The sequence below is a fragment of the Thunnus maccoyii genome, chromosome 18, assembly GCF_910596095.1.
Source record: "Thunnus maccoyii chromosome 18, fThuMac1.1, whole genome shotgun sequence".
NCBI classification, from domain to species: Eukaryota; Metazoa; Chordata; class Actinopteri; order Scombriformes; family Scombridae; genus Thunnus; species Thunnus maccoyii.
Genome location: NC_056550.1, coordinates 9,297,828 through 9,325,015, shown reverse-complemented (window position 1 = coordinate 9,325,015; position 27,188 = coordinate 9,297,828). Strand labels below are relative to the sequence as shown.

Sequence of the window (27,188 nt, the reverse complement as noted above, 5' to 3'; positions counted from 1 at the left end):
CAGTAGTGACAATATTAGTGTCATTATTGAATATCAATAAAATAATCAGGCTTGGTTTAAATAATACATTTCCAACAGATTGTTAAAGTATAGAATGAAAAGAGCCTGCACATTTACTTGTAAATGGGGGTTAAAAAGAGGACACGCCTGGTCAAGGTCAGTGTGGACAGATACACACACACACACACACACACACACACACATACACACACACACACACACACCCCCGTATAATCTGACATATGGACACACACACTCACCTTCCAATCACTGCCAGGTTATGTGAAAGAAGAGCATCAAGCATTGCCTTAATTATTTATGTATGCATCCAGACAGGAAGAAAGGGCACGGGGTATGCATATTAGTTTCTCTATGAAATATTAGAGTATAGACCTTTGATGCAGCCAAAGAAATGCAATAAAGGATGAAAGCCGGAGAAGAAGAGAAGAGATATAGAGGAAGAGAGAGAGAGAGAGAGAGAAAGCTAAAGATGATTTAGAGGGAGGTCGGAGAAGAGAGAAAGAAGAGACGCAAAAGAGAGAGATATGGTGAAGTGTTTTAATAAGTTTTCAGTTTAATGTAGGGAAGGAAAAGAAATGAGGATACTTGCGAGTAAGAGAGAGTGCAAAATAAAAATAAGTGAAAAAGTAAGAAATAAAGAATCATAGCTCACTGCAACAGTTGGTTACGAGGAATTAGAGCTTTGAAAGTGAAAGACTGGGGAGAGAAAAGAGTATATAACCGTGTGTGTGTGTGTGTGTGTGTGTGTGTGTGTGTGTGTGTGTGTGTGTGTGTGTGTGTGTGGATGTTGTACATGCTACAAGCCGATTATTAAACAAGAGCTGCCTTCCCGCAGTGTCACTCTAATAGTTTTGGCTACTGAAGTGGGAACAATCTCTTGTGATGTAATTTGATGTATAATGGTTGATGACAGCGACACAAAATAATGTGTGTGTGTGTGTGTGTGTGTGCGTGTGTATGTGCGTGTGTGTAGGTTTATCCAGAGTTGTTAGTGAGATACTCCTCATTTACTGGACAAGCATTTACAGTCCTTTTACACAAGGAGTCGCTTCACACACACACACACACACACACACACACACACACACACACACACACACACACACACACAGATACAAGCGTACACTAACACACACATGAATGCCTCATACATCTACCCAGCCATGCTCACACACCCTCACACTAACACATCCCTACAGTATACATGACTGGACATTTTATATCTTAAATATAGATCAGAACAGTCGATATCTTCAAAAAATGCATGGAAAAGAAAAAGAAAAACTAAGACAGGAAGACATACATGACTGTAACTTTCCACTATATTTGTTGAACAACATGTGCATCTGTCATACACCTTTTTGCGTGTGTGTATGTGTGAGTGTGTTTGGCTGTCTCTTTATCTTTATTGAGAATTTGTTTAGGCACAAGAAAGCACAGGTTTGCAGTTGTGTATATGTTTATGTGTGTGTGTGTGTGTGTGTGTGTGTGTGTGTGTGTGTGTGTATTTGTGTCTATCTTTTCGTTATGCCAGTTGCCTTTGCTCAGCTCTGTGCTGAGCTGGTTCTTCCTGACTAATTGTGGCAAGCCTGTAATGTGATTGTAGAAGCGATATGCTTTGCTTCTCTCTCTAACCACACAGGCACATCTATCATGTTAATTCCCCCGTGTGTATGTGTGTGTAACTCTTTTCCCTCTGGGCGTGCATGTACACACGTTTATATACAGGTGCGTCTGAGTACTTTTGTGTGTGCGTGTGTAGGAATGATCTCATCCGTATTCTCTGGGCAGCGGCGGTAGCGGTGGAATCGCTCAGCTCACTGACTTCATGCAGCCCCATAAAAACCCAGCAGCCAGCCGGCGCTGTTCTTCACTCAACGACTCCCATTACAACACTTGGCAAGAGACGACTGATCAAGAATATTAACTGCAAACCTGTAGACAGGGGAAAAAGCCCGTACAGCCTCTTAAAATTATACCCATGTAGGCAACAAATGACCAAAAAATGGTGCATGGTTTTCATCTCTTCATGTACGCCTTTTACTGTCAAATTACGTGAAAAGCTTTTTAAAATTCTCCACAGAGGCAACCTTCAGAGGAGACCCACCTATAGTAGTCCAGCACTCATGCTGCATCTGTTCTGCAGTATTTACCCTTGAAAATGAAGCAGCATTGCAGCAAGCGTGTTGCAGACTTTAGCATATTTGGGGTACTTATGGAAGGATTGATGTAATATTTGTAAAATTTGCTACTTTAAGTAGTTGTGCAGACACAGTGTATACAGTCAAAAGCTTAGGTTGTGAGCTAAAAAGTCTGTCATTTTCAAATAGATGGTAAAGTGGGAGGATTCAACTGAGGAACAAAACCCTCAAACACCAAAACAGTTTTGCTGCTTCTATTCATATTATTCAAGGTCATATCTAATAGGTGCAGTGGTGAAACAATCTTTCCTTCCAAGGCAATAAGCATTACAAGCTTACAGATCAATATTTATGATGTTAAAATCAATCAATCAAATATTTTGACTTGAATCTTGATATTTCCAGTTATTTCTTGGGTTGCTTCATCTAAATTACAAACCAAACCAAAGAAACAAGCAACAAAACACATTCTCTAACTTAACTCAATGGTACCTAGGCACGCAGATAGTTTTTGTTCGTTTTTTGAGATATTTGAGAGATTTCTGCCTCCACCCCAGTACGATGGAGGTGAATGGAATTTTATTTGTGGTGCTCAGGGTCTTACAAAACACCATTAAAGCTATCTGCATAGCTAAACACCACTTTTGAGTGAACTAGCCAATTACAATTACCCACTTAAATAGCTTTGATCACTGTGGACAGCATCATATATATATATATATATATGAGTGACTGCTTGTTTGCCTGCTTTATTAACAGTGAAATCTAAGATGCCATTTTTTTCCTCAATTGGAAAAATTTTTATGTCATATGTCTTCTGTTTGTAATCATTTCCTCACCATTTAACTAACTTTACTCACATATTCAGAAATTGGGTCTTCATGAGAATTTGAAATATGAAAAAAAAATGTGTAGGTCATATATGGTCCACCAAAGATATAATATAAGTGTATAATAACAGACTTACCAAAAGATCTGTATGTGGATGAGGAGGTGAATTAAAAGTCAAAAGTAAAGTGCCAGAAGAAGAAAAATGTAAAATAAGAACACAGCGGTTACTCTGACTTTTAAAATAATATGTATAATATTACAAAACCATCTCCTCACTGTAGAAGATATCAAAATGCAAACAGCTACTGTTGTGAGAAATGTTTTGTGCCTGAATGAACCCGTTCTCATGCCGTGGGTTTTACTCCTCCACCTGTGCAACACACGCAAACACCTTGGTTATGTGGACTGTCTGTGAGGAACGCATACAAACACAAACAACTTGTATGCTTGTGCATGCATGTGCTCACATACTGTACGGTCATTCACAAACACACACACACACACACACTCAGCTGATCGTTCCCTCTGTCCCTTTGTCTTGTCGGATCAGGAGTCAGCTCCTCTCCGTGTTTCCTAAAGCGTGAATCTCTTGCTAGTGTGCCCACCCACCATGTCTAACAGTGATTGATGCTCCACAGACTCTCAGACAGACTCTGTGTGTGTGTGTGAGCATGAGTGTATGTGTGTGCACGCCTGTCTTTGACCTTCAAATCACCCTCCATCCCAACAAACCCTCCCACTACCTCTCAACCTCCTTATTTGTGCCTCCATCTTGTTACGTTCTGACCGATACCCGACTTGGTCACTGCTGAAAAAGCCACCTGGGAGGGAGTTAGGTTGTAGAGTTGGGGGGTGGGTAAGGGCTCCTGCGCAGACTGCTAATTGGCTGCTACATACCCTGGGGAGGGGGAGGAACAAAAGGAAGAATGGATGAAGGAAGGAGGAGGGAGGAAACAAGGGAATGTAGCAAAGAGAAGCGGACTGAAGGGAAGAGAACGACGGTGATATATCGTGCGATATGTGTGATGGCATGAGAGAAAGTAGCGCCACATGAAGGGAAACGGAGGGAGCAGATGGCTCAGAAAGAGAAACGGATGACACGAGGTTGACAAAGGAACAGAAAATCACATCGCAGCATCCAGCTGCTGTGTTGTCTCACAGAGAAGCAATCTGTCCTCTTTTTAATGTCGTTACCATGTTTTCAGAATTGTCACCTTCTCTTTCACTCATCGTTTCATCACTTTCTCTATCAGCTCTTGTTTTGCCCGCTAAAAAAGTTAAAAAATTACTCCATGCATTAATTATCTTCTAATTGCTGTCTTTCCTTTGATACCCTTTTGAAATCCCAATTATGTTTGATGTTTTCACTTAAAAAAAAACCTCCTATTATTTACTAATCTGCCCATGTAGCTCTATGTTGCTTATTGGTTTCTACCTCCTCCTCCCCCACTCGGTCTCTACCCCACTTTCTGCTTCCCCAAGGCTGTGATTTGTGGATTCTGTCATATTCTAGCAGCTGGATCCTCTGTTTGTCCCCCTTAGAGAGAGAGAGAGAGGGCAACAGAGAGAGACAGAGAGAATGAGAGGACATAAGGGTCTAGCCACCTCAGAATAATTACACGTCCCCCTTTCTCTCCATGCGCTGTCATCCTTTAGGTAGTGTGAAATGTAGGCCACTATACTAAAAATAATCCAGACTGCTGAGAAGTTTTGCCCTCACTTTTATGAATGACTCCCCATTCTTAAAAACACTAGGTTCCCCTTCACTGAGAAACACACTTTTACTCCACTGGTTCTCTAAATGTTTTGGCTGCTAACAACCTATAGTGCTGTACGTTGCATTGTTCCAGAAGCTGATGGACTGATTTGACTGTGTATATCAAACTTGTAGATATTACACTGATGGAAATCTGGACTAATGTGCCACTACCACTATTCCCAATCTCAGTATCCCCCATTGTTCCAGATTGAGAAACAATAGAAGAAGAACAAGGTATTTATAGGCCTTTTTCACAGCAGACTTGTCATATTTTATTTATTTTATGTACTGATTTATTTAACAGGGACAGTGCACATTAATAAACATTGCTGTAAATGTGCAAGAGTTAGCCAAGAGGGTGTTTTTCATCTGTAGACAGATGTTACAACATCACTCTAATAAAAAGAATATAAAATTTAAAATTACAAAGTTATTGAGATCGTTTACAAACACGCAGAGCAATAATAAAAAGAGAAGAGAATATTAATATTAGTAGAAAAAATATAACACAGAACATTATATTACATTGTTAGGTGCTAATTAAAACATGCAACACAGAGACACACAACACAAGAGATACAAAGCAAGGAAATGGGGAAACTAGCACAGGTGTAACTAATTACATTAAAGTCTCCTCTTTTCTATTAAGTGCACAGTATGCTGTGATACTAGTGAGCATGCACAATAGGCCTTTTTCACTGAACACATACAGTAGGAAAAGCACGGGTGTAAATAATTAAATGAATGATGACTGAATTCCATTTAGCTGCTTCAGTTTCAGGGTCCTGGTGTTGTACATGTTGGCTCACTGTCACACTGTCATGGTTGACTGGGACAGTTGAATTTAACAGAGCCCTCGTTAATGTGATTAGGAACACCTGTTCTTCTCCTGCTATGACAAGTCAAAATGTCTCTTTAATAAAGGTCTTTTTGATAACCTGTCATTCTGTCAGGTTCCAGCTAAAGCAACAAGTCCTCCAAATTAAACGACCATGATGGTTTTTAAAAAGCTGTCCTGACTCGCGGTTAGAAATGTGAAATGAATAGCAGTCTCCTGTTGCAGAGTCCACAGTCTTCATACCAGTAAGGACTACATGAAGAAACAGCTGAGCATAAGCATCAAGTCAGACTTCAGTTAATTCTCTGTTTCATTTTGTTAAGCTACACTTTTCAAGATGTCATTTATCTCTTCATAACCATAAATCCTTCCATTTATGGCTAGGCAATTTCTGTAGTTGGTTGAAATTATGTTCTAATTTACAATGTATCACACCACAGTTTGCTTGGGAGAATACTGAAATTTGCAGTGTCACTGCAGTAATTTGTTGGTTTTAATAAGCTCATCCAAACTCATCCTGGTGAAGACATTTTCTAAATGACTGTGTTCTTATTTTCTGAAATAAGGTAGTTTGGTTGGATTCTGAAATTTGGGTTTACTCCCTTTTAATTCAGCATCTCATCTATTCACTCTTTCACTCAATAATGGACCATTTTCACAGCAGACATTTTGACTTCTTGTTCCAGGAAAAGCACAGGTGTAATTAATAATTTAATATTGGCTTTGTTCCATTCTAGCGCTCCAGTAACTCATGCCAGTGAGCCAGCCCATACAAATGTCTGTTGTGATAAGGGTCTACAAGAAATCTTTGAAACTGACATACTGTATATTGTAAGTTGTTATCAGTAAAAGCACATGTACCATATTAGCTTCAGTGGCAAACCACTAGGAAACAGCAGATGACACAAATTGAGCTCAGTGACCTGTTCCTGACACAGTTGACCTCTTTGTAACCTTTATCTACTCAGGGAAGGTTCTCACCGTCTTTTTCAGCACTGCGCTCATTTTCATTCATAATGTTTATTGCTTAAACTTTACAGCTACTACTACTCACTCCTGAGAGTTGCCCATAACATACAGTGTGACCACAGACCAGCTCCACTAGAACAAGGAGAGGTTAAGTGACTTGGGTTCCTCCACTGCAGGACAATATTACTCATATACTTTAACTGCCTTGATTTTCCCCACTGGTCTGAAGGTTGCTGGATAAATTCTTCTCTGAGCTATGACTTTCTCATATGAACACTGTAAAATGATTTAAATGTCTGTTTTGCTTGAAATGATGCTGCATCATACTCGCCTTCTAAAATATCACAGCGAGCCGTTAAGAAGAAGTCGTGACTTCATATGCCAAGGTCAAGACTTTGACATTTGTAACATGTGATTCAGCCTGTTATTGACGGAGACGGGCTGAGTGAAGTGTATCACCTCAGGGTGTGTTATAAAACACACTCACACTGGGCCACATGGCTGTGCTAACATGCATACAAACACTCCAACTACAGTAGCATCATCCCAAAGCATAAAAACACATACACATGAACACACACGCATAATGATGTTTGTGAGGATTTATGAGTGATTTTATAACCTCTGAAAAACTCAAAAACCAAAAACGGTAGCTGTCTCTGTATAGCCCTGATCCAATCATTATTCTTGCCCCAAATTAATATTAGACATAATCTGATGGTAATCTTACTAAACTAACTCATCCCTGGCTCTTATTGTAACTCCAAGCTAGAAATCCTAACACTAACATAGCACCAATAACCACTTGATGTTGTACAAAATTTCCCAACATTCCCATTAAATTTCCCCTCAGGCATGACTCAATGAATCTTGTTAAAATAAAACATTTTCACAATACCAGTATGTCAAAGAATAATTATCTATTGTAATCTGTGCATTAAGTAAAATACGAAAATATGAAAACCATATGTCACTCTTATGACTGTATTTGTTCACATGGGTGTTGCATTTGAACATGCCTCAACTGTCACTGCAGCATGATGCACACAAGACACTTAATTCAGCATGTACACACACACACACACACACACACACACACACACACACACACACACACACGTGCACGCACAGTAAGATACGTCAGCGGTTTTACCATGCTTGACATTTCTCTCACTCTGCAGCCAGCACATGTAAGCTGTCCAGTGACATTTCACACAGTGGGTGGAGGGATACACACAGAGACAGAGAGCAAAAATATAGACAAGAAACCAAGAAATAAATAAGAGTGGAGAGCAGTAAGGGCAGAAGAAGAGTGTGTTGGTGCAGGTTTAAACAGGTTTTACTGCCATGCATGTTCATTATTGGATCTAACTGCAGTCTCTCCTGCCTCTCCTCATCCTTCTCACTTTCTCTTTCAAGTTTCACTCCCCGAGTCCCACCATGTTTCTCACCTCATTGTCACCCCATTGCCTCCATCTGTCACGCACGCGTGCACAAACATCCCCCCCTCTGTTTGCGCGCGCACACACACACATACAAAACGCTATCACATTGCGCTTTCTCTCCCATATCTTTATTTTTGGCACCCTCACTATCACTCCTTTACTTTCTCTTCTGTGCTCTAATTTGCTTTCCCTCTCATGTTTTCACCCTCTCCACCTCTAGTGCCCCCCCCCCCCCCCCCTTTGTCTCCTGGCGATAGTAAACGATTGAGATGCCACAGCAAATGACAGGATGTGATTGAAAATCCTCTTTAGCAGAATGTGTTTCCTCCTCCTCCTCTGTTTCTCCTTTCCCTCGCTTTCTCCTTCCCTTCTCTTTGCTCCTGCTCTCTCCTCCCCCTCAGGCGTCAGCTCCTGCACGGTGGCCAACACTGGCCTCTCTTTGATCCCCCATAATGCATTGTGATGGCTGTGTCAGCGCTGAGCCTGATCTCAGAGAAACTCTCTAAGCAACAAGCTAAGATCAATAGCACAGTGTCACCAGGGAACTGTTTTCTGTGTTGGTCTTTCTCCTTTCTTTGTCTGTCTGATTATCTCATTTTCTCACTATTCCTCATCATGTCTTTTCTTTTTCTGTACCCAACACCTTTGTGTTATCTTTGTGTCACTTTTTGCAACCTTTTCCACCGTACACTGTGCCTTCCCTCGTTATCTCGTCATCTGTCTTTCTGTGATTTATTTATTGTCTTTTTCTCTCTGCTTCCCTTTCTTCGCTGCCACACACGCAGGAAGCAGGAATGCCCCGATGCACATTAAATATGGTTGTGTTGTAAAAAGTCAACAAACCCTCTGTCTCAGTGCTCCAGCAGCAACAGTGCTGTTTTCAGTTCAATTTGCTTCTCCAAGCGTGTGTTTACAGGTGGTGTTTATATTCTCTGAACCGCCGCCATCTTTTTTGATACAAAAAGAAATGGGATTTGACAAAAAGCTGCTCCGAATATCTCCACTCCTCAAAAGGAACTGAACAAGGTAATTTCTTGGCAGAGTGAAGCACCTCCAGAAATGGATGTGTGTCCACAAAAAAGGCCAGACTGACATGGAATGCTCCCTGCAACCAGCCAATGACAAAACTGACGCTGGGATTTCCAATTCCAGCAAACACAGAAGAGAGAAGTGTCGGCACAAAAATCAATCATTGCAGTAAGTGAATATTGTAAAATTATCTAGTGTCCTATGCATATGCTGTACATCCTATATATTTATATACTACAATACTATACTGTACTGAAGTGTACTATACTAAACTGTACAATACTATACTATACTGTAGTGTGCTATATTATATTGTCCTGTAAATGTTACTACTGTAAATGTTAGCATTATGTCACTTTTCATTGTTTAAATAAAACTGAGCAAAAAATAGGTTTTGTCATATTTCAACCATGTAACTAATCATTACTCAGTTCAGCCAGTCATGTGATCTGTTTTTACAGCAATTTGGCTAGATACTGTCCATAAAGAATGCACACACAGATTAATACGAAATATTAAATGCATAAAAAAAATATTGAAATGTAATTTTGATGACATTTTATTGGAAGCTTTGTTTTTAACAGTTTCTCATTCATAGAAATATCTGTGTGATTAACATCCATATTTTCTAAACACCAAATTTGTATTCAGTTTCATAGTTACCATCACAGGTGGCAAAATCACAGCTGCTGCTCAGAACACAATGGAGCGATTCTTGTCCTTGTAGCCAACAAGAAGCCTGACGATTGATAGCATCGTGTTGGATGACAATGACAGTTAGATAGCATTAAAGAAAAAGAGAACAGTGTGTGTTTCAGAGCACATGGCAGAGCAGCAATATGTGACGAAATGAAGCAATGACATCACCTCTACTATCTTAGTTTGTATTGAAGGACCAACCACTCCCCCACATGGTGTACTGTAGTGGTCTACATTAATGAGTATTGATGAAAAAGAATCAATCACAATGTGGACAGAATGGTGACATTCCTCTACATATGTGTGTAATTTCCAGGTGTGAATACAAGGGCACTTTCAAAATGATTATCCAGACAGCATCCAGATGCAGATCACAGTTTAATGTGAGGTATAAGTGGTGTGTTGATTCGTCCTTGTGTTGCAGATTTGTAATTGGCAGGCTGGGATTGCAGCAGTGTTTCAACATATGGTGTGGGTATTGGGACAAGAATGAGCGCTGTGAAAAAATGACAGTGGGCAGGGGGAGGTTTGAATGACATCCTATGTGGGATTAAGTTAATGTTTGAGAATGAATGAGTCGATTAAGAGAGATATTTGTTTTTAATAATACCAAAAGTATGACACTGTGTGTGTTTGTGTGTGTGTGTGTCTGTGTGTGTGTGTGTGACAGTGACAGAGAGAGTAAGAGAGAGCACTTCTCTCTCTCTCTCCTGTTGTTAGATAGGCTAAATGATATCTGTCATTTATGCAGCAGCATACTAGCAGTGGTATATGGCTTCAATATGTTATATGACAATCTCACCTTGTCTGTCACACACACACACACCCACACACACACACACGTACGCACAGTGAAGGTCTTCTTCTGTAGGTTCCAGTGATTGATGTAACTGTTATAATAAATGAACCCAACTGTTCAATAGGAGGACTTGTATGTTTGACGCCAGACTCCATGCAGAATATTTACAGATCATACTCACACTCAACATGTAAATATGACTCTCCTACTCATTCAGGTTCCTGTCTCACCACTATTATTTCCCCACAGGTAGCTACTGAATCACCAAACCACTGAAACTGAAAACAAAAGATTTCCCTGAGATGTTTCACGGGACAAATCTGATCAGACGTGGGGACGGAGGGGGGGCTGCAGCCCGATGTTTGCCCGCTCACAGGTTAGCGATACGGAAATGAACCGTACAATTAGTCACTCAGTCTGCCTCGCAGTCGTCGCTTCCTGTTCTGTCCACATGTCCATCTCTTGTCTTTCTGCACAGGTCTTTGTCGTGTATGTGTGTGTGTGTGTGTGTGTGTGTATTAAAAGTAGGCTGATGCTGGTCGGTGCTCTCTAAACCCCGTGGCCGTCACACAGCACATCGGCTGTCATAACAGACCTGACTCCCCCTCTGAGGCTCACGCATGGTTGAGTGTGATTAGGTTAAACACGCTCTCTGAAATGACGTGATGTGATGTGGCATTGTGTGTTTTGTGTGTGTGTGTGTGTGTGTGTGTGTGTGTGGGACAGAGAGGGAAAAAGAGTGTGTATATGTGTTTGTGTCATTTACGTGTGTTGTCATTATTTTGTGCAGTGCTCACATGTGTGTTTTTGGACTCTTAAGAAGTGTGCTGCTCGTTGTGGTTCCTTGTTCTTTTGTGTGTGTGTGTGTGTGTGTGTGTGTATGTGTATGTGTGTGTGTGCGCGTTCATGCGCGTGCCAAGGACTCCAGTGCTGCTTTCCAAGAGCTCTGGCTTTCCGTTGTAGATTGATTTCAATCAGATATGTTACAGCATCATTTGGCTTAGCTTGCAGAGACACACACATACATACACTCACACACACACACGCGCGCACACAAAGAGCTACCACGCAGAGCCTAGCGTAGCTGCTGTTTCTTTAGTGATAACTACATCAATTTAAGCTCACAGTAGGAGCAACCTTCACAAACAGAAGGAAACAGCGTTATCAAAGCCACGTCCTCCTCCGTTACTTCTTATTGGTTTCACTTGTGAAGTTGCGCTCGTGAATCAGTCACGCCCTGTGAAAACTGCGCACCTTTAATCTTCCTATAACAATTTATTTCCCAGTCCCCAGTCATTGACAAAACACCTCATGGCTGCAGGACTATGATGAATAATATAATAAATGATGCATGACACAGTTTAAAAAAAAAAAAAAAAATGGAAATGAAAACAAGCAACGTTTTGCCACTTAATTTCTCTCATGGAGATATGAGGTTTCCTTTCATCTGATATCATCTTTAAGCTTGTAATGGTTAGATTGAGCTTGTACAAGATTGCTGCTTTGATTATGGAAAATTACTCCAGTTGACAGTGAACATGACGGCACACATGTACAGATTCTCAGAGTGGTGTTGAACAAAGATAATTAACCGACCGGATGGCACATGGGTAGTTTCATCATGTGGTCAGACTGATAAAAGACGAATCGCCATCCTATCAAGACAATAAAGCATTCTTTTGTGTTTGATAGTTTGTACATTATATCATTTATCTTACAGAGAACATTACAATGACAGAAACAAATGGTCTGTCACAATAGTCCACTTGAATCGTACAGTAGCAGGCTGGCAGAGTAGTCTTTTCCTTCCTTGTAAATGCACCTTTTTGTTGGCATATTTTCTGCCCTTCATGCTCTCTCTCTCACACACGCTCTCCCCTCTGTCATCTCCTTCCTGGTAGTCAGCACAAGCGCTACACTCGGCCCGATGCATTAACCAGGAAACCATTGAGTCCTCTATGAGTGGGGTTATGCCTCATTATGACAGAATAACAGATCCAAAATGGAGCAAGATCCCTCCCCGTCGCTCCATAACAGTAATACTATCAGTGAGCCCGCAGCAGTGGAGGCTAATCCGGGCCATTTAATGTATAGCCACGCACCGCACCTCACTCAGGGGCTCAGCAGCGGCTCATATCAGTATCCAACAGACACACACGCACATTCACACGCTCCCTTCACATCCGTGGAAATCCACATTCTCCCTTTGAACTGCCTTGCATGCCTACACATAAAAATGCCTACCTCTGCCCGCACATACACTGCTGCTAAGTGCGTTTGCAAGCATACAGAGTGGAAAGAAACCTTCCAAACACTGAAAGATGGTATTTTTCTCACCATGTCTTTAACCTTAAATCTTCAGTTTGTCATCTAACATCCTAACAAGAACAAAGACACTCATTTTGCGTTATTTTATCCATTTGACTCATTCTACTACATTCATGGGAAAGCTTGTTTATCGCATGTCTTTTGGATACAAACACAGAAACATTTACACGCAAGCACATGCAACCATGCTTGAGCTCACACACACACCACACACACACACACACATGCACACGCACACGAAGAGTAACGCAACTATTTTTTTTTTTTTTGAGGTCAAATGTGTAAAAATGTGTCAATCCATAATGGTTGCCCCTGGGGATGGCTGGAGGCAGAGGAGGTGACAGACACAACAAAACCCTCTCATCCTCTCTTGACATCCCCGATACACACATACAGTATACACAAACACACACACGCACACAATACACACTAACCCCACACATTAAGACAGCGCACAATGACAATCGTGCGCCAATATGTGCTGTCATTTGTCTCTATTGAGCTGCAATTTATGAATCGTCTGTCCACACTGTATGATGGCTGTCATTACTCTGTGTGTGTGTGTGTGTGTGTGTGTGTGTGTGTGTGTGCGTGTGTGTGTGTGTGTGTGTGTGTGTGTGGGAGGGGGGTCTGTCAGGACTGCATGGTACGTGGGGCTGGTGTTTGGTGTTCTTCAAATGACTCAGAAAAAATAACCCCCACACTGCACTGGATCAATGCGCACACACAAAAAAAAACACACACACACACACACACGCACATAGGACGACAGTATGTATGCAAAGACACTCACACACACACTCAAACATCTTCACTTCTCATGCACACATGTTAACACTCTAAGTATATTAATTTCAACCAAACAAGAGCACAGATCAAACCAGAACTAAATCTATACATTCATTAGTACAAATAAGATCAATCAGATGAACTGACTTCCGATCAGACGGCTCACAGACAGACAGTCTATCTGAACCTACCCATCACCTGGAGTTTATCATTGGGTTGGCTTCTGTAACACTCAGTCACACAATTTAAGACTACATTGGTCTAAGTCCAAATTAGCCAACTTCCAATAAAATATTGATTGTAGATGTGACAGATATAAGCAAACAACAGCTGCCCTCGCGCATATTCTGCTCCTGCTCTAAGTTAACAATTTTCTTGTTTCTTGACACAGATTGAATGCAGTGCACTTACAGCAACGTTTGGAGTAACCTCGCAGGATCAACATGCTATTTCTACTCTTACTGCTAGAAGACTTGTACTACTCAAATGGAAAATGGAAAGCTATGAATCCTCTGACATTTGGTGTGTAGATTAAAGAATGAATAAACTTACCAGAACCCCATTGTGTGCGTGTGTGTGTGTGTGTGTGTGTGTGTGTGTGTGTGTGTGTGTATGTGGTTGTTATGAATGTACAGTACTGTATGTGTATATATGAATACACAGCCAACAAGCAGCAGAACCATAGCAAGCATATTAGAAATACTGATGTCCAAGCAGCACTCCACCCCCACTCATTAATTTGACACTAAAAAGAAGGTTGATACATTTTTTAATTATTTGGATTTTTCATGTTTAATTTAACTGGTCAATTATATTTTCTGTAAATGTATTTTTCCCAAAATTAATGACTAAATGAATGGCTAAATGAATGGCTAAAAGCTTTCTCCACATTGTCGGGAACATAATCCTGGATACTGGATTCTTTATTTTTATTTTTTTCCTGCTTTGGGGTTTAAAAGTAATTCATTTTTCATATATTGAGTTTTCAAAACACTGGAGTCTGCCTAATAATCATGTAAGGTTTTAAATGTAGAATACACTCCCTCTAGGATCCTAAAAGTCATATATTTGCATGTAAAACAACAACAACAAAAACCCCAGAGGGCATAACCTCAGCGTCCTCGGTGTTAGCGATGGCTCTGAGCAGGATAAGACAAGTAAATGTATCTGTAAAAATGAATGAATGTATGAAAACATAAGAAAGAAAACACAGGGGTATCAAAAATCATTATTACATCTATAAAAGTTAATTGCAGAAGGGTTTAAAAGCTAACTTGTGTTACTTATCTTACTCATCAGTGTGTGTCAGTACTCCTATGATGTTTGCATTATATACTGTTGATCAGCTAGTAATCCCAATCAAACCACTGACCCCCTCTGGCTTTTTGTTTCCGTCTGTCTGAATGCGTCTGCATGTTTGTCCGTTTCAGTCATTGTTTCGGTGGCTCACTAAAGCTGTAATCTGCTACTGCCCTGGCTTATTAATAAGCCTGTTCTGGATAGTCCTCCTCTGTGAATTGGATGACTTTCAAAAGCGGAGACAGATCTTCACAGAACTAGGATGAATAGAACAGCACCATCCACGCCCACGCACTTGTCAAACGATTTTATTTTCTATATTCATGCTTTAAAATGTATACTTTCATTTGTTTCTGTTTTGTTTTTTAGTTCAATATGGTGATTTTATTGAATTACATCACCCAATTCAGATGTCTTCGTTAAGAGGTGAAATATAAGTTTATGTTTTCAACTAACTCTTTTCTGTTTGTGTTTTTAATCTTTGTTTTTCCTCGGGGCTTCAATACTGCATTTCCATCATATTGCCTCTAGGTTTTGTCCCTGTAACCCCAAAAGTTAGCTTTCAACTCAACTCAACTCAACTCTTGAACTCCTGAAAACACCAAAAGGAAAATCAGGTCTATTTATTACAGCTCTGTGATCATTTCTGGGTGACTTTAGAGTTCAGTCGGAAAAACGGGGGATCAGACAGCTCAGTCTGCAGACGCTCAGGCTATGATTTAGAGAGTGAAAGAAAGAAGAGGGAGATAGAAGGGGACGGGACAGAGAGATGACAGAAGAAGAGAGATGGCAGAGGGCAGAGGATGATGGCGGCTAATGAGAGGGAACTGGAAAGGGAAAGACTGAGAGATAGTGAATAAGTAAAGCTAGTGATGCACCAGAGGATTATCAACCTGATTTACGTACCCTAACAATCAGTGCCAATATCTCAACCTGACTGTATATATGGAAATGTGAGGGCTTCACAAATGCAATCCATACCACCTTAGATGAGCCAGAAACTGAAAAATATCACTGTTGATGTTTAAAATGGAACATTTGAGGGATCACAGATTCATCTGAAAAGGAGACAACTACTTAAAGCCAAAAAACAGGCCTTTTCAGTCACGTGAGATGACTGTGCACAAGTGTTAAGTTCAAGTTAAATCATCAAAGGAAACTGATGACTCAAGAAACTCATGAAAATATCTGCAACTCTGACAAATATGTAAATAAATATGCACATGTGATTAAATGCGTATTAACAGATTCTAGTGCGCAGCTATAGGACGCGCTAAAAATATTCCATATATCTAAAGAGAAAATCATTGAAATGATGAGCATGCTTTTCGGATGTTCAGCGGATTCAGCTGTGTCAGTATAGTTTGGTACGGAGGGGGAGATAGAGATAGTTTTGCCTGAGGGAGGAGAAAACGAGAGAAAGGAAGAGAGAGAAAAGTTAGATGTTGATGTAGAGAAGGGAAATGCAGACTCACATTTCCCGTCTATAACAGATTATTGCACGACTCATATCAATGCCAAGAGAAAGAAATAAAGACCCAGAGGGAGAAACTCAAGAGTCAAACAGGAAAAAGCACACAAAGGTCTACAACATGCAAATTAACATAGTATGAGGTAAGCATGGGTCAGATAGAATTAGGAGGAAAACTGAGATTGGGAGAAGATTAAGAAAATAGGATATTAAAAGAGTAAGAGGATGATGAATGAGGTTGACATGCTGCAGTCTGACTAAAGTCTAATATGGAGAACTAGAAATATGCAGATTTAAAGTCTGCTTATGCGTAAGTCTATTCATCTTTTCCTGTAAAAGAACCACATTAGATTCATCAGATTTTTTTGTTTCTTCCTTAGTCTTGATAAACAAAAATTGTAAAATGAAAGCATATTTTTGTATAAATATACATACACAAAAATTATTCCATTGCGAATAGAAAAATACAGCAACAACAAGTTTTCTTACAGTCATAGCTTGTAGAAACACAAAAAAGATGACACTATGTCATCCATCAGTTCCTGGACAAATATATTGAATCTTGGAGTTACATTTACTGTTTTTCTGGTATCCTGTCAGTTTTTTGGAGTAAAATAAATGAAAAAATAAATAAAGATATACAGTATAATTCCTATATCCTGGGAGCAGCCGTTGCAGGACAAGCAAGCTGCTGCCACCACGGCTGAGCTTGAGTCTTTCTGCAGAAGTGTCTCCAGTAATGGTGAAAATAGCATGTTGGGTGTCTCAGCACATATACAGATAGAAATAATCATAATCATTAAATTATCATTTAAATATGATAAAACATGACTTATTTTACATACAAAATACTCAAATTATCAACTGTGAGTCTACAGTATCATCTTGTGTAAAAACGTATTTACATTTGTATAAGTGTTGATTTTACTATTAATACCTATGTGGCCTTTGGAGCAGCTGCATCTTAAAGCTCTTCCCTCTGCACTGGCTGCATCACTGGTGGTTTCTACTTACAATTTCATTAAGGTTTACAGTGCAGTATCATGCACTGACATCTGCATTAAAGCCGCTAAACACATTCCTGTGATCTCATATAATGTGATACTCTGCTTCATTAAATCCAGTTGTACATATGAAACCAGCAGTTGTGGGTCGGTCGAAGGCCACTGCAGTCATCATGATACTAGTGAGGTCAGCAAAAGTCAGATGCACATCCTGTGAAATGCTAATTAGATTAAAAAAGGCCATAAAACAGCTAACAGCTAGGGGCCTGTCAGTCAGACATACAGTAATGGTAAGGAAGCAACTGGAGTAAAAGACAAGTTGGCCACCTGATGTATGTACAGTACAGTACGTTCATGCATGAGTGCATGTTTTCATGCTTTTATGAACATAAACTCATACACACACATATACTCACATAAAACATATTCTCGATACATTTTTTGCTCTGTTTGACTCCATCCCCCCCCCCCCCCCCTCTCTCTCTGTGTTGCTGGTTGACGAGCTCAGTGTGGATATAATTGGCACTGGCCCCATGTGGCACTGTAGTGACGATCCACACGAATCAAGGGCGCACAGATGTAAACAAACACTCTCTTTCTCACACAGATGCTAACATGCTTTTGCACAAACACACACACACACACACACACACACACAGACCAACCCCCACCTATAGTACGTCTTTTCACTTAACACCCGTCCTGCAGGCTCCCATGATACTCATTTCCTTGTTTTGATTTCAGTGTCACACTGATCCTATCTCCCTCTCTCTTCCTCTCCCCTTCCTCCCTCCCTCTGCATCACACGTTCCCTCTCTCTTTCTCTCTCTCCTTTTCCTCCTGCGCTACCTCTGCTTCCTCCTTCCATCTCAACCTCCTCACTCTGATGTTTTTATTTCTCTCTCTTTCTGCCACTTTTTTATTTCCTCTCTCACAGGCCAGCAACATGCAAATTATGCCCCACAAATGCAAATCCTTCCCTATCTTAGAAGAGACCTCCAGCGGAGAAGAGGAGTCCGCTCAGCTCAGATATACTGCACTGAAGTCTTTTACTTCTGTAACAGAGGGGCGTGTTTGAAGGTTACCTGTGAGAACTGCTGAATAAAGCAGTACATGTGTGCATGTGCATTAATAAGACGGTCCAAGGCATCATTATTCAATGTGTTTTAAATGGATGTTGCAATGGCTATCATTTGTTTAGTATTTGTATAGTTTGATCAATCAGTACAAAAACTGTTATACATGTAGGTCTTTGTTAGTTCACATGTTGCATTGAAGACGCGTTTTCAACTTCTGTAACGTCATAGCCCTGTATAGCCACAAATATTGTTTTTCCCTCCTTTTTCAACAAGCCCACATACTGTAGCGCTTGTAATGTACCTTTACCAACATAAGATGTCTTCTTTCATAATATTAAACATTTGGGTGGTCCCACCGAGCAGTTAAATCTTTATTCGACTCAGAAAATGGGAGCTAGCAAATTCAACTAACGAGATTAGCTTGCTAACGTTAGCACTGACTCCCACTAAACTTTTTGTTCATGTATCAACACCTGCTGACTCATTGCCTCCTGCACACTCAGTGCTGAGTTCGTTGTGCATTATATAAAGGAGGGATTCTAGCTAGCATTAACTGTCTCCCTTACATGTGTCCAATTGTGGAAAATTTCTCAAAACTCATAGCAGTGGGTAGGCTGATCCTGTAACCTCAGCACACTGAATAATTACATGAGTGTTCAAATAACAGATGGTAAAAAACACAACATTGCCCCACTCAAGCTGGTTAACGGATTTTTCACGGTTCACAATTTTTCAAGTCCATCTTAAAACAATAGTCAAGTGCCTGTATGAACACATGGACACATGTTTTTCTTGTGGAAATCATTGCTCATGTTCACACTAGCCATTAAAGGATCTTTTCCTAATGTACTTTCAATGTAAGTGATGGGGGACAAAATCTACAATTCCTCATTGCAAAAAAATGTCAGTCAGAAGTTTATCTGAAGCTTATATGAAGGTTCAGCCATTCGAATTAGCCACATAGTGTTACAGCTTTTTTAGTACACATTTTCGTCTTTTTGATACAGTCCTTCCACTGCAGCTCAGGAAAGAAGGAAACACTGTCCAGTGATGCACAAAGAGGAAACTTTGTAATAAAAAGACTTTAACTTGATTTGACTAATTCTATTCTTACTAATAGCTTCATAAAAGCTTTAACAAACTTTTGAATACATTGTTGCCCAAAATGAGGCCTGAAAATTTTGTCTCACGTCACTTACATTGATTTGTGACCGTTGTCATTTAAGTGATATTACAAATTATCTCTAATGCCTACCATCACAGATATTGCACCAATCAAATTAGCAGTACCAACAGTGTCAGTCAGAACCCAAAACTGATGCCCTCTGAAGAATATTAATGTAGGGGGCTCTATCATGGCAGAAAAATAATTAAAACTTTCAAGGATTTCTCCTTTTTGATCACTGCAGTTTTGCCCAAATAAGAGAAGAACTTGCCACCAAGGATATATATATATATATAATGAATCCTTACAAAAAGAAAATTAATTTCAATAGATAGATTTTGCACAGGACAGTTTTAACATTATGAATTCAGCTTTAATTAATACATTTGATAATAGATGCTCCCTCAGAAGATTTTTTTTTTCAAAGTTAACAAGTTGGTTGGAGGTTTTCCAGTCTAATTATATATTACAGGGAAGTCCTTGCAAACCCAGTTGAGGGAAAACTTCCTTAGGGGAGTCTGTGTTGCCTTCAGTGGAGCTGTCCATGGTGCTGAAATCAGCTGCCTCTAATTTGATAAAATAAAGAAATAAGAATTTGTGTGCTTCTCTGTGCTGCAGTCAGTGAACAATTAGAGGCAACATTTGCATGGCTGACAGCAGCTATAAGTGATCTGGGAGCGTTCTCGCATTCCCGGCTTTCCATCTTCCTTCCCTCCTTCCTGCTCGTCCCTGCCATCTGTTCTTCTCTCACTCCTCCTCCCCTGCCACACTTTCTTACTTACATCCCATCGCTTGATACCCGCTCTCCATCTCTCATTCTCACATTTATATAATCCTTCACTGTCTTGCTTACATGCACCCTATGGCTTTTTTTTTTTTTTTTACTTCATCTGATTTCCAGTCCTTTGCTTGCATTAGTCTGTGGAGAGTTTCTCTCTCTCCTCCTACAGCATCTACTCCTTCTTCCATTATTCTTTCAAATCTTTTCTTTTATCTCACTCATCATTTCTTTATTTTCCTCCACACTTCCTTTACTTCCACATCATGAAACGCCCCCAGTCTCTGCTCTCTATCTGCACAGTAAAACACAGCATAATATGCGTGCAAGTGTGTGACCCCGTCTGTGTTCAGGTGACACAAGCTTGGGTGTAATATGTTTGTATGTATACATGCAACCATCTGCATATAGCATATAATTGTGGGAGTGTGTATACATATATGAGCAGGTTTATGTGTGTGTGTGTGTGTGTGTGCAGAGCAGGGTGACTTTCCTCAGGGCAGCTCTCCACACCAGAGCAGAAGCTGACCAGCTGTCCCCCTCGCAGCTAGCAGCATATTGTCTCTTCTATCTATTCTCTCTATCCCCGCCTCTGTCCATCCCTCCCTGCCTCACCCTCTCCTGCTCTTATCTCTTACTCTTTTAGTCCTCTTTCTTTCCCTCCTTTGCTCCTTTACGCCCACTCTTGCTGCCTCTCTTTTGATCTCTTTCCCCCTTCCCCTGCTCTCCCTCACAAGGCCGCACACACAAAAAGAGGAGACAGAGTGTCAAAAAGCTGCAGCGATATTTTTCATTCTCCTCAGTCTTTCTCACTCTCTCAGCCTTCCTTTGACACAGTGTCACACCCACCGCTCATCGTCATCATCAACTCCCTTTCATCTCTCTGTCTCTTTCCTTCTTTACCTCCACCATCTCTGTCCCTCTCACCCTCGCTTTCTGTTTTCGCCCTCTCCCTGTCTTGGTAATGTCATTGTTCAGGTATGTCTCTTTTAACCTTATCTAATTTTCATCTCCTCCCTCCTGTCTGTCTCTCCACTCCCCATTAACTGGTTCTTTGACTTTCTCAATAACTTCTCTCTTCCTCTCCCGATGCCCTTTTCTCTTTTCGTCTTTCGTAACCACACAGAAACTTTCGTCTTCCTGTTTCACTAATTTAGTCATTGTGACCGTTGCATGAACTTAATACTTTTCCTCCCTGTTTGTTTCTTTTCCCCTCTCTTTCCATTATTCCTCTCTCTCTGTCAAATATACCAACCTCACATTTTACATCTTACCACTTTTATTCCTTAGTTCATCTCTTACATGGTATTAAAAATATATCTGCCTTGAAAATGAGCACAGGAGAGCAGGAGAAGAGTGCAAAGTAGATAAGGAGATTTTTTTTTTCTCAAGGAGGAAACATGAGGATTTGGCTTCTGTCTTCATTAGGGGAAAGGCTCAGAACTTGTTCAGTGTATTTCCATCCTAATCAGTTGCACTCATACTTCTCACTGCTTACTAACTTGTACAGCTAAAATCTGCTGAATGCATCAGTGCATCAATGCATATACAGTTTTTTATATAAATGGAGAGTGATAAGAATAGCAAACTGTCTACTATATATTCTGCATTGTTCTCTTGCAGCAAATGGAACATTATTAGCGCGTTTTAAATCTTGATGAGAACAGCCTTGTTTTAGAAATAATGGATATTTTCACTCTGCAGACTTTGCCTAGAAATTAGTTTAGAGAAATTGCTTGGAAAGGCATGATAAAGGGATCATAATTTGAAGTCAAAATTTTGCATTCTCTGCACTTTTATCTTCATTGGAGGCAAGTCAGCAAGTCAGCGTGAACAAACAAGAAAGACAGAGGACCAATGTTGTGTGAAACTACTATAAAAGTTAATGATAAATGGCAATTATTATTTGAAACTGCAGTTGTACCTTTAGTTTTAAAATCAACAGGAAAGAGAGAAAGTCCCAGGCTGGAATTAAAGTATTAAAGACGTATGGCATTAACTAACTAACTAACTAACTAACTAACTAACTAACTAACTAACCAACCAACTAACCAACTAAAACAATTGAAAAATTAATATTCTAGAGCTATGCTAATGACATTGTAAAGCTGTACTTTGGCACAATGGTGCTTTGACCTATATACTAGTCTTTACTTCAGCAAGTATGATGTTTACCATATTTACCCTCTTCTCTTAGCCTGTTAGCATTCTAGCATTTGCTCATTTACACAATTGAGGCTGAGTGTAGGAGTGTAATTAGTTTTGCAAGTATTTGATCACAAGCTGATGAATCCATCTTTTAGATGTTGTCGAGCTATTTCACTCCAAACCAAAAATGACAACCTCATGATGGCGCTAGTGGAAAAGTTAGGGGATCACCAAAATCACTAGTCTTCATCCCCTGGGGACCTTGAATGGCTATGCCAAATTTCATGGCAATATATCCGTTGAGATATTTCAGTTTGGAGCAAAGTGGTAGACCACCGTTCAACTGCCGAACACCTTGGTCAGTCATCCATAGAGCCATGCTACTATTGTGGCTAAAAACAGCTACAGTATCCATTTCTAGATGAAATTCAAAGTGCTTTTACTTTAGATATTCAATTTAAAATGCTTTCTTCATTGTAAGTGAAAGTGAAATCATACACAAGCATACCTCCTCTGGCAAGTACTTTAAATGTAACCTGTGAAGTGATAAACATTATACACATTTATTTTATCTCATCAAACCCATCTCTCTACCGTCATGTCTTTGTTTTTTCTTTTTCACCTCACCCTTTATTTCTTTCTTTTTCCTCTCAGTCTCTCTCTCTCTCTCTCTCTCTCTTTCCCTCTCTCTCTCTCTCTCTCACTCTCTGTCTAAGTGGCCTGGAGGATTAAATGTGTTTAATTAAGAGGTGATTATGTGTAGACGGCTGACACAGCAGGATCAGGATGGCTTCATCCCATCGCCCTGACTGTCATCACCCTGTTCCCCCATTCACCCCCCAACATGCGCGCACACACACACACACACATTCTCTCTCCACCATATGCCCGTCTTGTTTATCCCTCCTTTAACACCTCTCACACTCTTCCTTCCTCTTTTTTTATTATCTTTTGATCTACAGGATTAATTCTTCCTCTCCTGCTGCTTTTCTTGCCACCATGAGTGGTATATTCTTCTACCTAAGTGCTGGACTTTTACAGCATGTATATGTCTCTGCAGTCAAACATATAGTGAGTGTTGGAAGGAAGGAGAATGTAGAGTCGAGAAAGAGATAGAAAACTTAAATTAGTACACTTTGAGAGCTAAACATTTTCTTTATTTATAAGATGGAACCAAAAAGAGCAACTTATTCTTTGTGGTTATGTACTTGTGTCTTACTGGTTCACAGTTCAACTATCTATGAAAATGTGTGCATCCACCTGGTTCATCAGATTTGAAAAACAATTACCAAAAGATAATTAAACAAATAATAAAGTTCAACAAAAATGCTATCATGCTATCTACTGAATGAAGTAAAAATGTATGTGCATGGTGCAGAAAGGCTTATTAGATAATGATGTTGAGGACTACAGAAGAAAAAGGAATGTGAGAAAGCAGAGGGGTTAAAAGGGGGAATTTAATAGCAGGGGAAAAAAGAAGGGGAAGGAACGAGGGAAACCACGACAGAAGAAAGTGGAGTGCTAATAAGCGCAGTATGGGGTGAAAAAGAGGCCAAAGATGCAATGGTGGGAAGATGAAAGTAAAGGGAGAAGCCTTTTGTCTGTATGTGTAGATAAATACTGCATGTATAAGTGTGTGCATTTGTGATAGTGTGAAATGAGAAAACTTTACGCTATAATGATTAATATATGAACCAGCGCTTACAAAACATCTGGTATCTTTGTTTGTATCTGTGCTTTTATGTTTCATCAAGTCGCTATCTTTAGTGAGTTATGTTTATTGATATCGTATAGCTTTATGGCTACCTCCGGTGAGAAACCAGATATCAACTAAAGTGTTTTACAATAAAGACCTACCACACAGTAATATAAGTCATCCTGGTTATAAAACACAACTGGACAAAGGACTGCTCACATTTTCTGCTGCATTTGATGGAGAGGACACAATTGCGAGGCAACAGGGACCTTTGTCCTAAAACACACCATCACTCTTATCACAAATGAGCCCTCAGGAAATATGCCCACTAATTTGAGTCTCAATCCACTGAAGAAGCACTGGGTTATATTGAGCATGTATATGTGTGTGTGACAGTGTGTATGGTAAAGGTGTCTAGAGAAAGAGGGAGACAGATGGGTGACACAGCGTTCCCTCTATGGGTTTAGAGCTAGAACACGGCTAATTACATCTTAATTAAATATGACCTGTCTGTCCTGGAGCCTCCTTGCACATTGATGACACATGTGTGTGTATTTACATGTAAGACAGACAGCAGAGAGTGAGACCTATGAGTGTACAAGTGCATAATTGGGACGAAGGGGAATAGCACTGGTGCAGGAATTTAAACATGTATGTGTTTTTATTTCAAAGATCTTAGAGAAGATTGTCTATAAAAAATTAACTGCTCACATGAGTTAACATGATATTTTGGAAAAGTTCCAATCTGTTTTTTGAGCAAAGTATAGCACTGAGACTGCTCTACTAAGGGTTACCAATGATCTCGTCCTTGCTGCTGATGCTGGTGAATGGTTGGTTTCACTTGACTTAAGCTCTGCATTTGATACAGTAAATCATAGTATTTTAATTTGTCATCTAAGAGACATTATAGGAGTTGCAGACACTGCTCTCGAGTGGTTCATCTCTTAAACAGGCAGTTAACAGTTACTCTTGGCAACTTCACATCATCCACTACACCTATGACCTGTGGAGTACCACAGGGCTCTGTCCTACGCCCCGTTCTATTCTGTATCTACATGCTTCCACGTGGCCGAATAATACACAATGATAAGATTTCTTTTCATTGCTATGCCGATAACACACAATTGAATGTGTCTGTTAAACCCGGATCCACTTTTCTTAAAGAACTGTATAACGGATATCAGATGCTGGATGTCTAATAACTTCCTCCAACTCAATGAAGAAAAATTCAAAATTATGTTATTCAGGTCATTAAACACATCAGATTTTAATGATACATTTTTAACCTGGGCTCCGTCTGTTAAGCCTAGTGCCAGAAATTTAGGAGTTATCTTTGAGTAAAATTTAACTTTTGATTATCATGTCGATGAGGTAGCTCAGTCCTGGTTTTATCAACTTCGAATTGTTTCAAAAATCAGATCACTTCTATCATTCTCTAACTTGGAAAACATTATACAAAGAGCATTTTACATCAGCTCAGTTGTTTGCATGTAAACCCATGTGTGCAAATGCATATAGACACACATTTAGAAGACTGACCATTGTTGGAGCGCAGAGCCCTGGCGGAGATGCCGTTGGTCCCTATTGGGTGATGAATGCCGGTTCCATCCACTGCTCCTGCCTCCCCTGGCTGCTTCAGCAGCTCTGTCAGAGTCCTGTAAGAAGGAGAAAAAACACACATTTACACACTTTATCAAAGCATCCAACATACAAACAGACTTGTATGTCCTATGCAAACTCACAGGTGTCAGGTAGATGAGAGAAGGTATACAAAAAGTAAAGGGAGAGTGGTAGAGAGACTGGATGAGAAAAGTTGGGCGAGAGAAAGATAGATGATAAAAGATATAAAAAAGAAGCAAATGTTCATGTGGATATAATATGGAAATCCCCTTTAAACTACATCCAAACAGCCTTCATCTTAATAGCTCTATCTGAACATAAAGACAAGTTTCTAACAGATTGTTCATGTCTATAAAAACAAACCCAAAACAGAAAACTTTCCGAATTAAATTCAACAAAGTGGAATCGAGGATGAAAAGGATGAGTCTCTGGATGTTTGCCAACTGGGAGCGTCAATCATTTATAATAAAAAATAAAACAACTTCCCCTCTTGCCATCTTTTATTGTTTGATGCCTTTGAACAAGTTCTGATGCCTCCTCAAAACTGGAACACGGGCAGGAAAAGGACTTCCAACATGCACATTTAACTCTTTAGGAACCTGCAGCTGGAAATGATGATCTGTGTTTTGTGTCAGATTGAATCCAGTTGGTTGATTATATTCTATTTAAATGTGTCAAAGTGTGTCTCATACAGAGCTGCATAAAGCTTTGGTTTAATTGCTACACTGATCAACACCGGTGGAAAAATTGATTGTTTTTTATAAACTTTCCATTTTGCACACATTAACAAGGATTTTTAAAAAAGCTTGTCATCAACATGTCACCACTGACAAGGAAATTATAGCAACATAGTCAACAAATCAGCTGTGACCTGCAGAGCTGCTATCAGAAGACCTATTAATATTTCTGACTGTTAATCTCACTGTTTTTTTTTGTCATTTAAGTATTTATTTTTGGATTAGTCAAACATCATATGAAAAAAAGAAAAAAAACAAACACTTCAATATAAACAATACAACCATGTTAAATCAACATACATAGAGGATAAAAAAATCAATATATACTGTATATCAGCACAAAAACATAACATAACAAAGCACATGATTTGATACTAAATACTGTATCCCATATATCCTCAACTATGAAGGGTAATAAATAGAATAATAGTCTTCCTTTCCTTACATGTTATATCTATTTCCATCTTTTATAAAACAGAGAAAATGATCCCAGACCTGGTAAAATTTTCCTTCATTGTCATTTAATCTAGCTATCATCAATTC

General features: G+C 39.7%; 1 protein-coding gene across 1 annotated transcript in view; it reads right to left on the bottom strand.

Annotated features, from left to right (window-relative positions):
• LOC121884583 (protein shisa-8) overlaps nucleotides 1-27,188 on the bottom strand; it is a 101,841-nt gene that overhangs the window by 27,373 nt on the left and 47,280 nt on the right. The window contains exon 3 of the mRNA XM_042393441.1: nucleotides 25,828-25,943. Coding sequence (XP_042249375.1) covers nucleotides 25,828-25,943 — 116 coding nt within the window. The remainder of the gene's footprint in view (nucleotides 1-25,827; nucleotides 25,944-27,188) is intronic.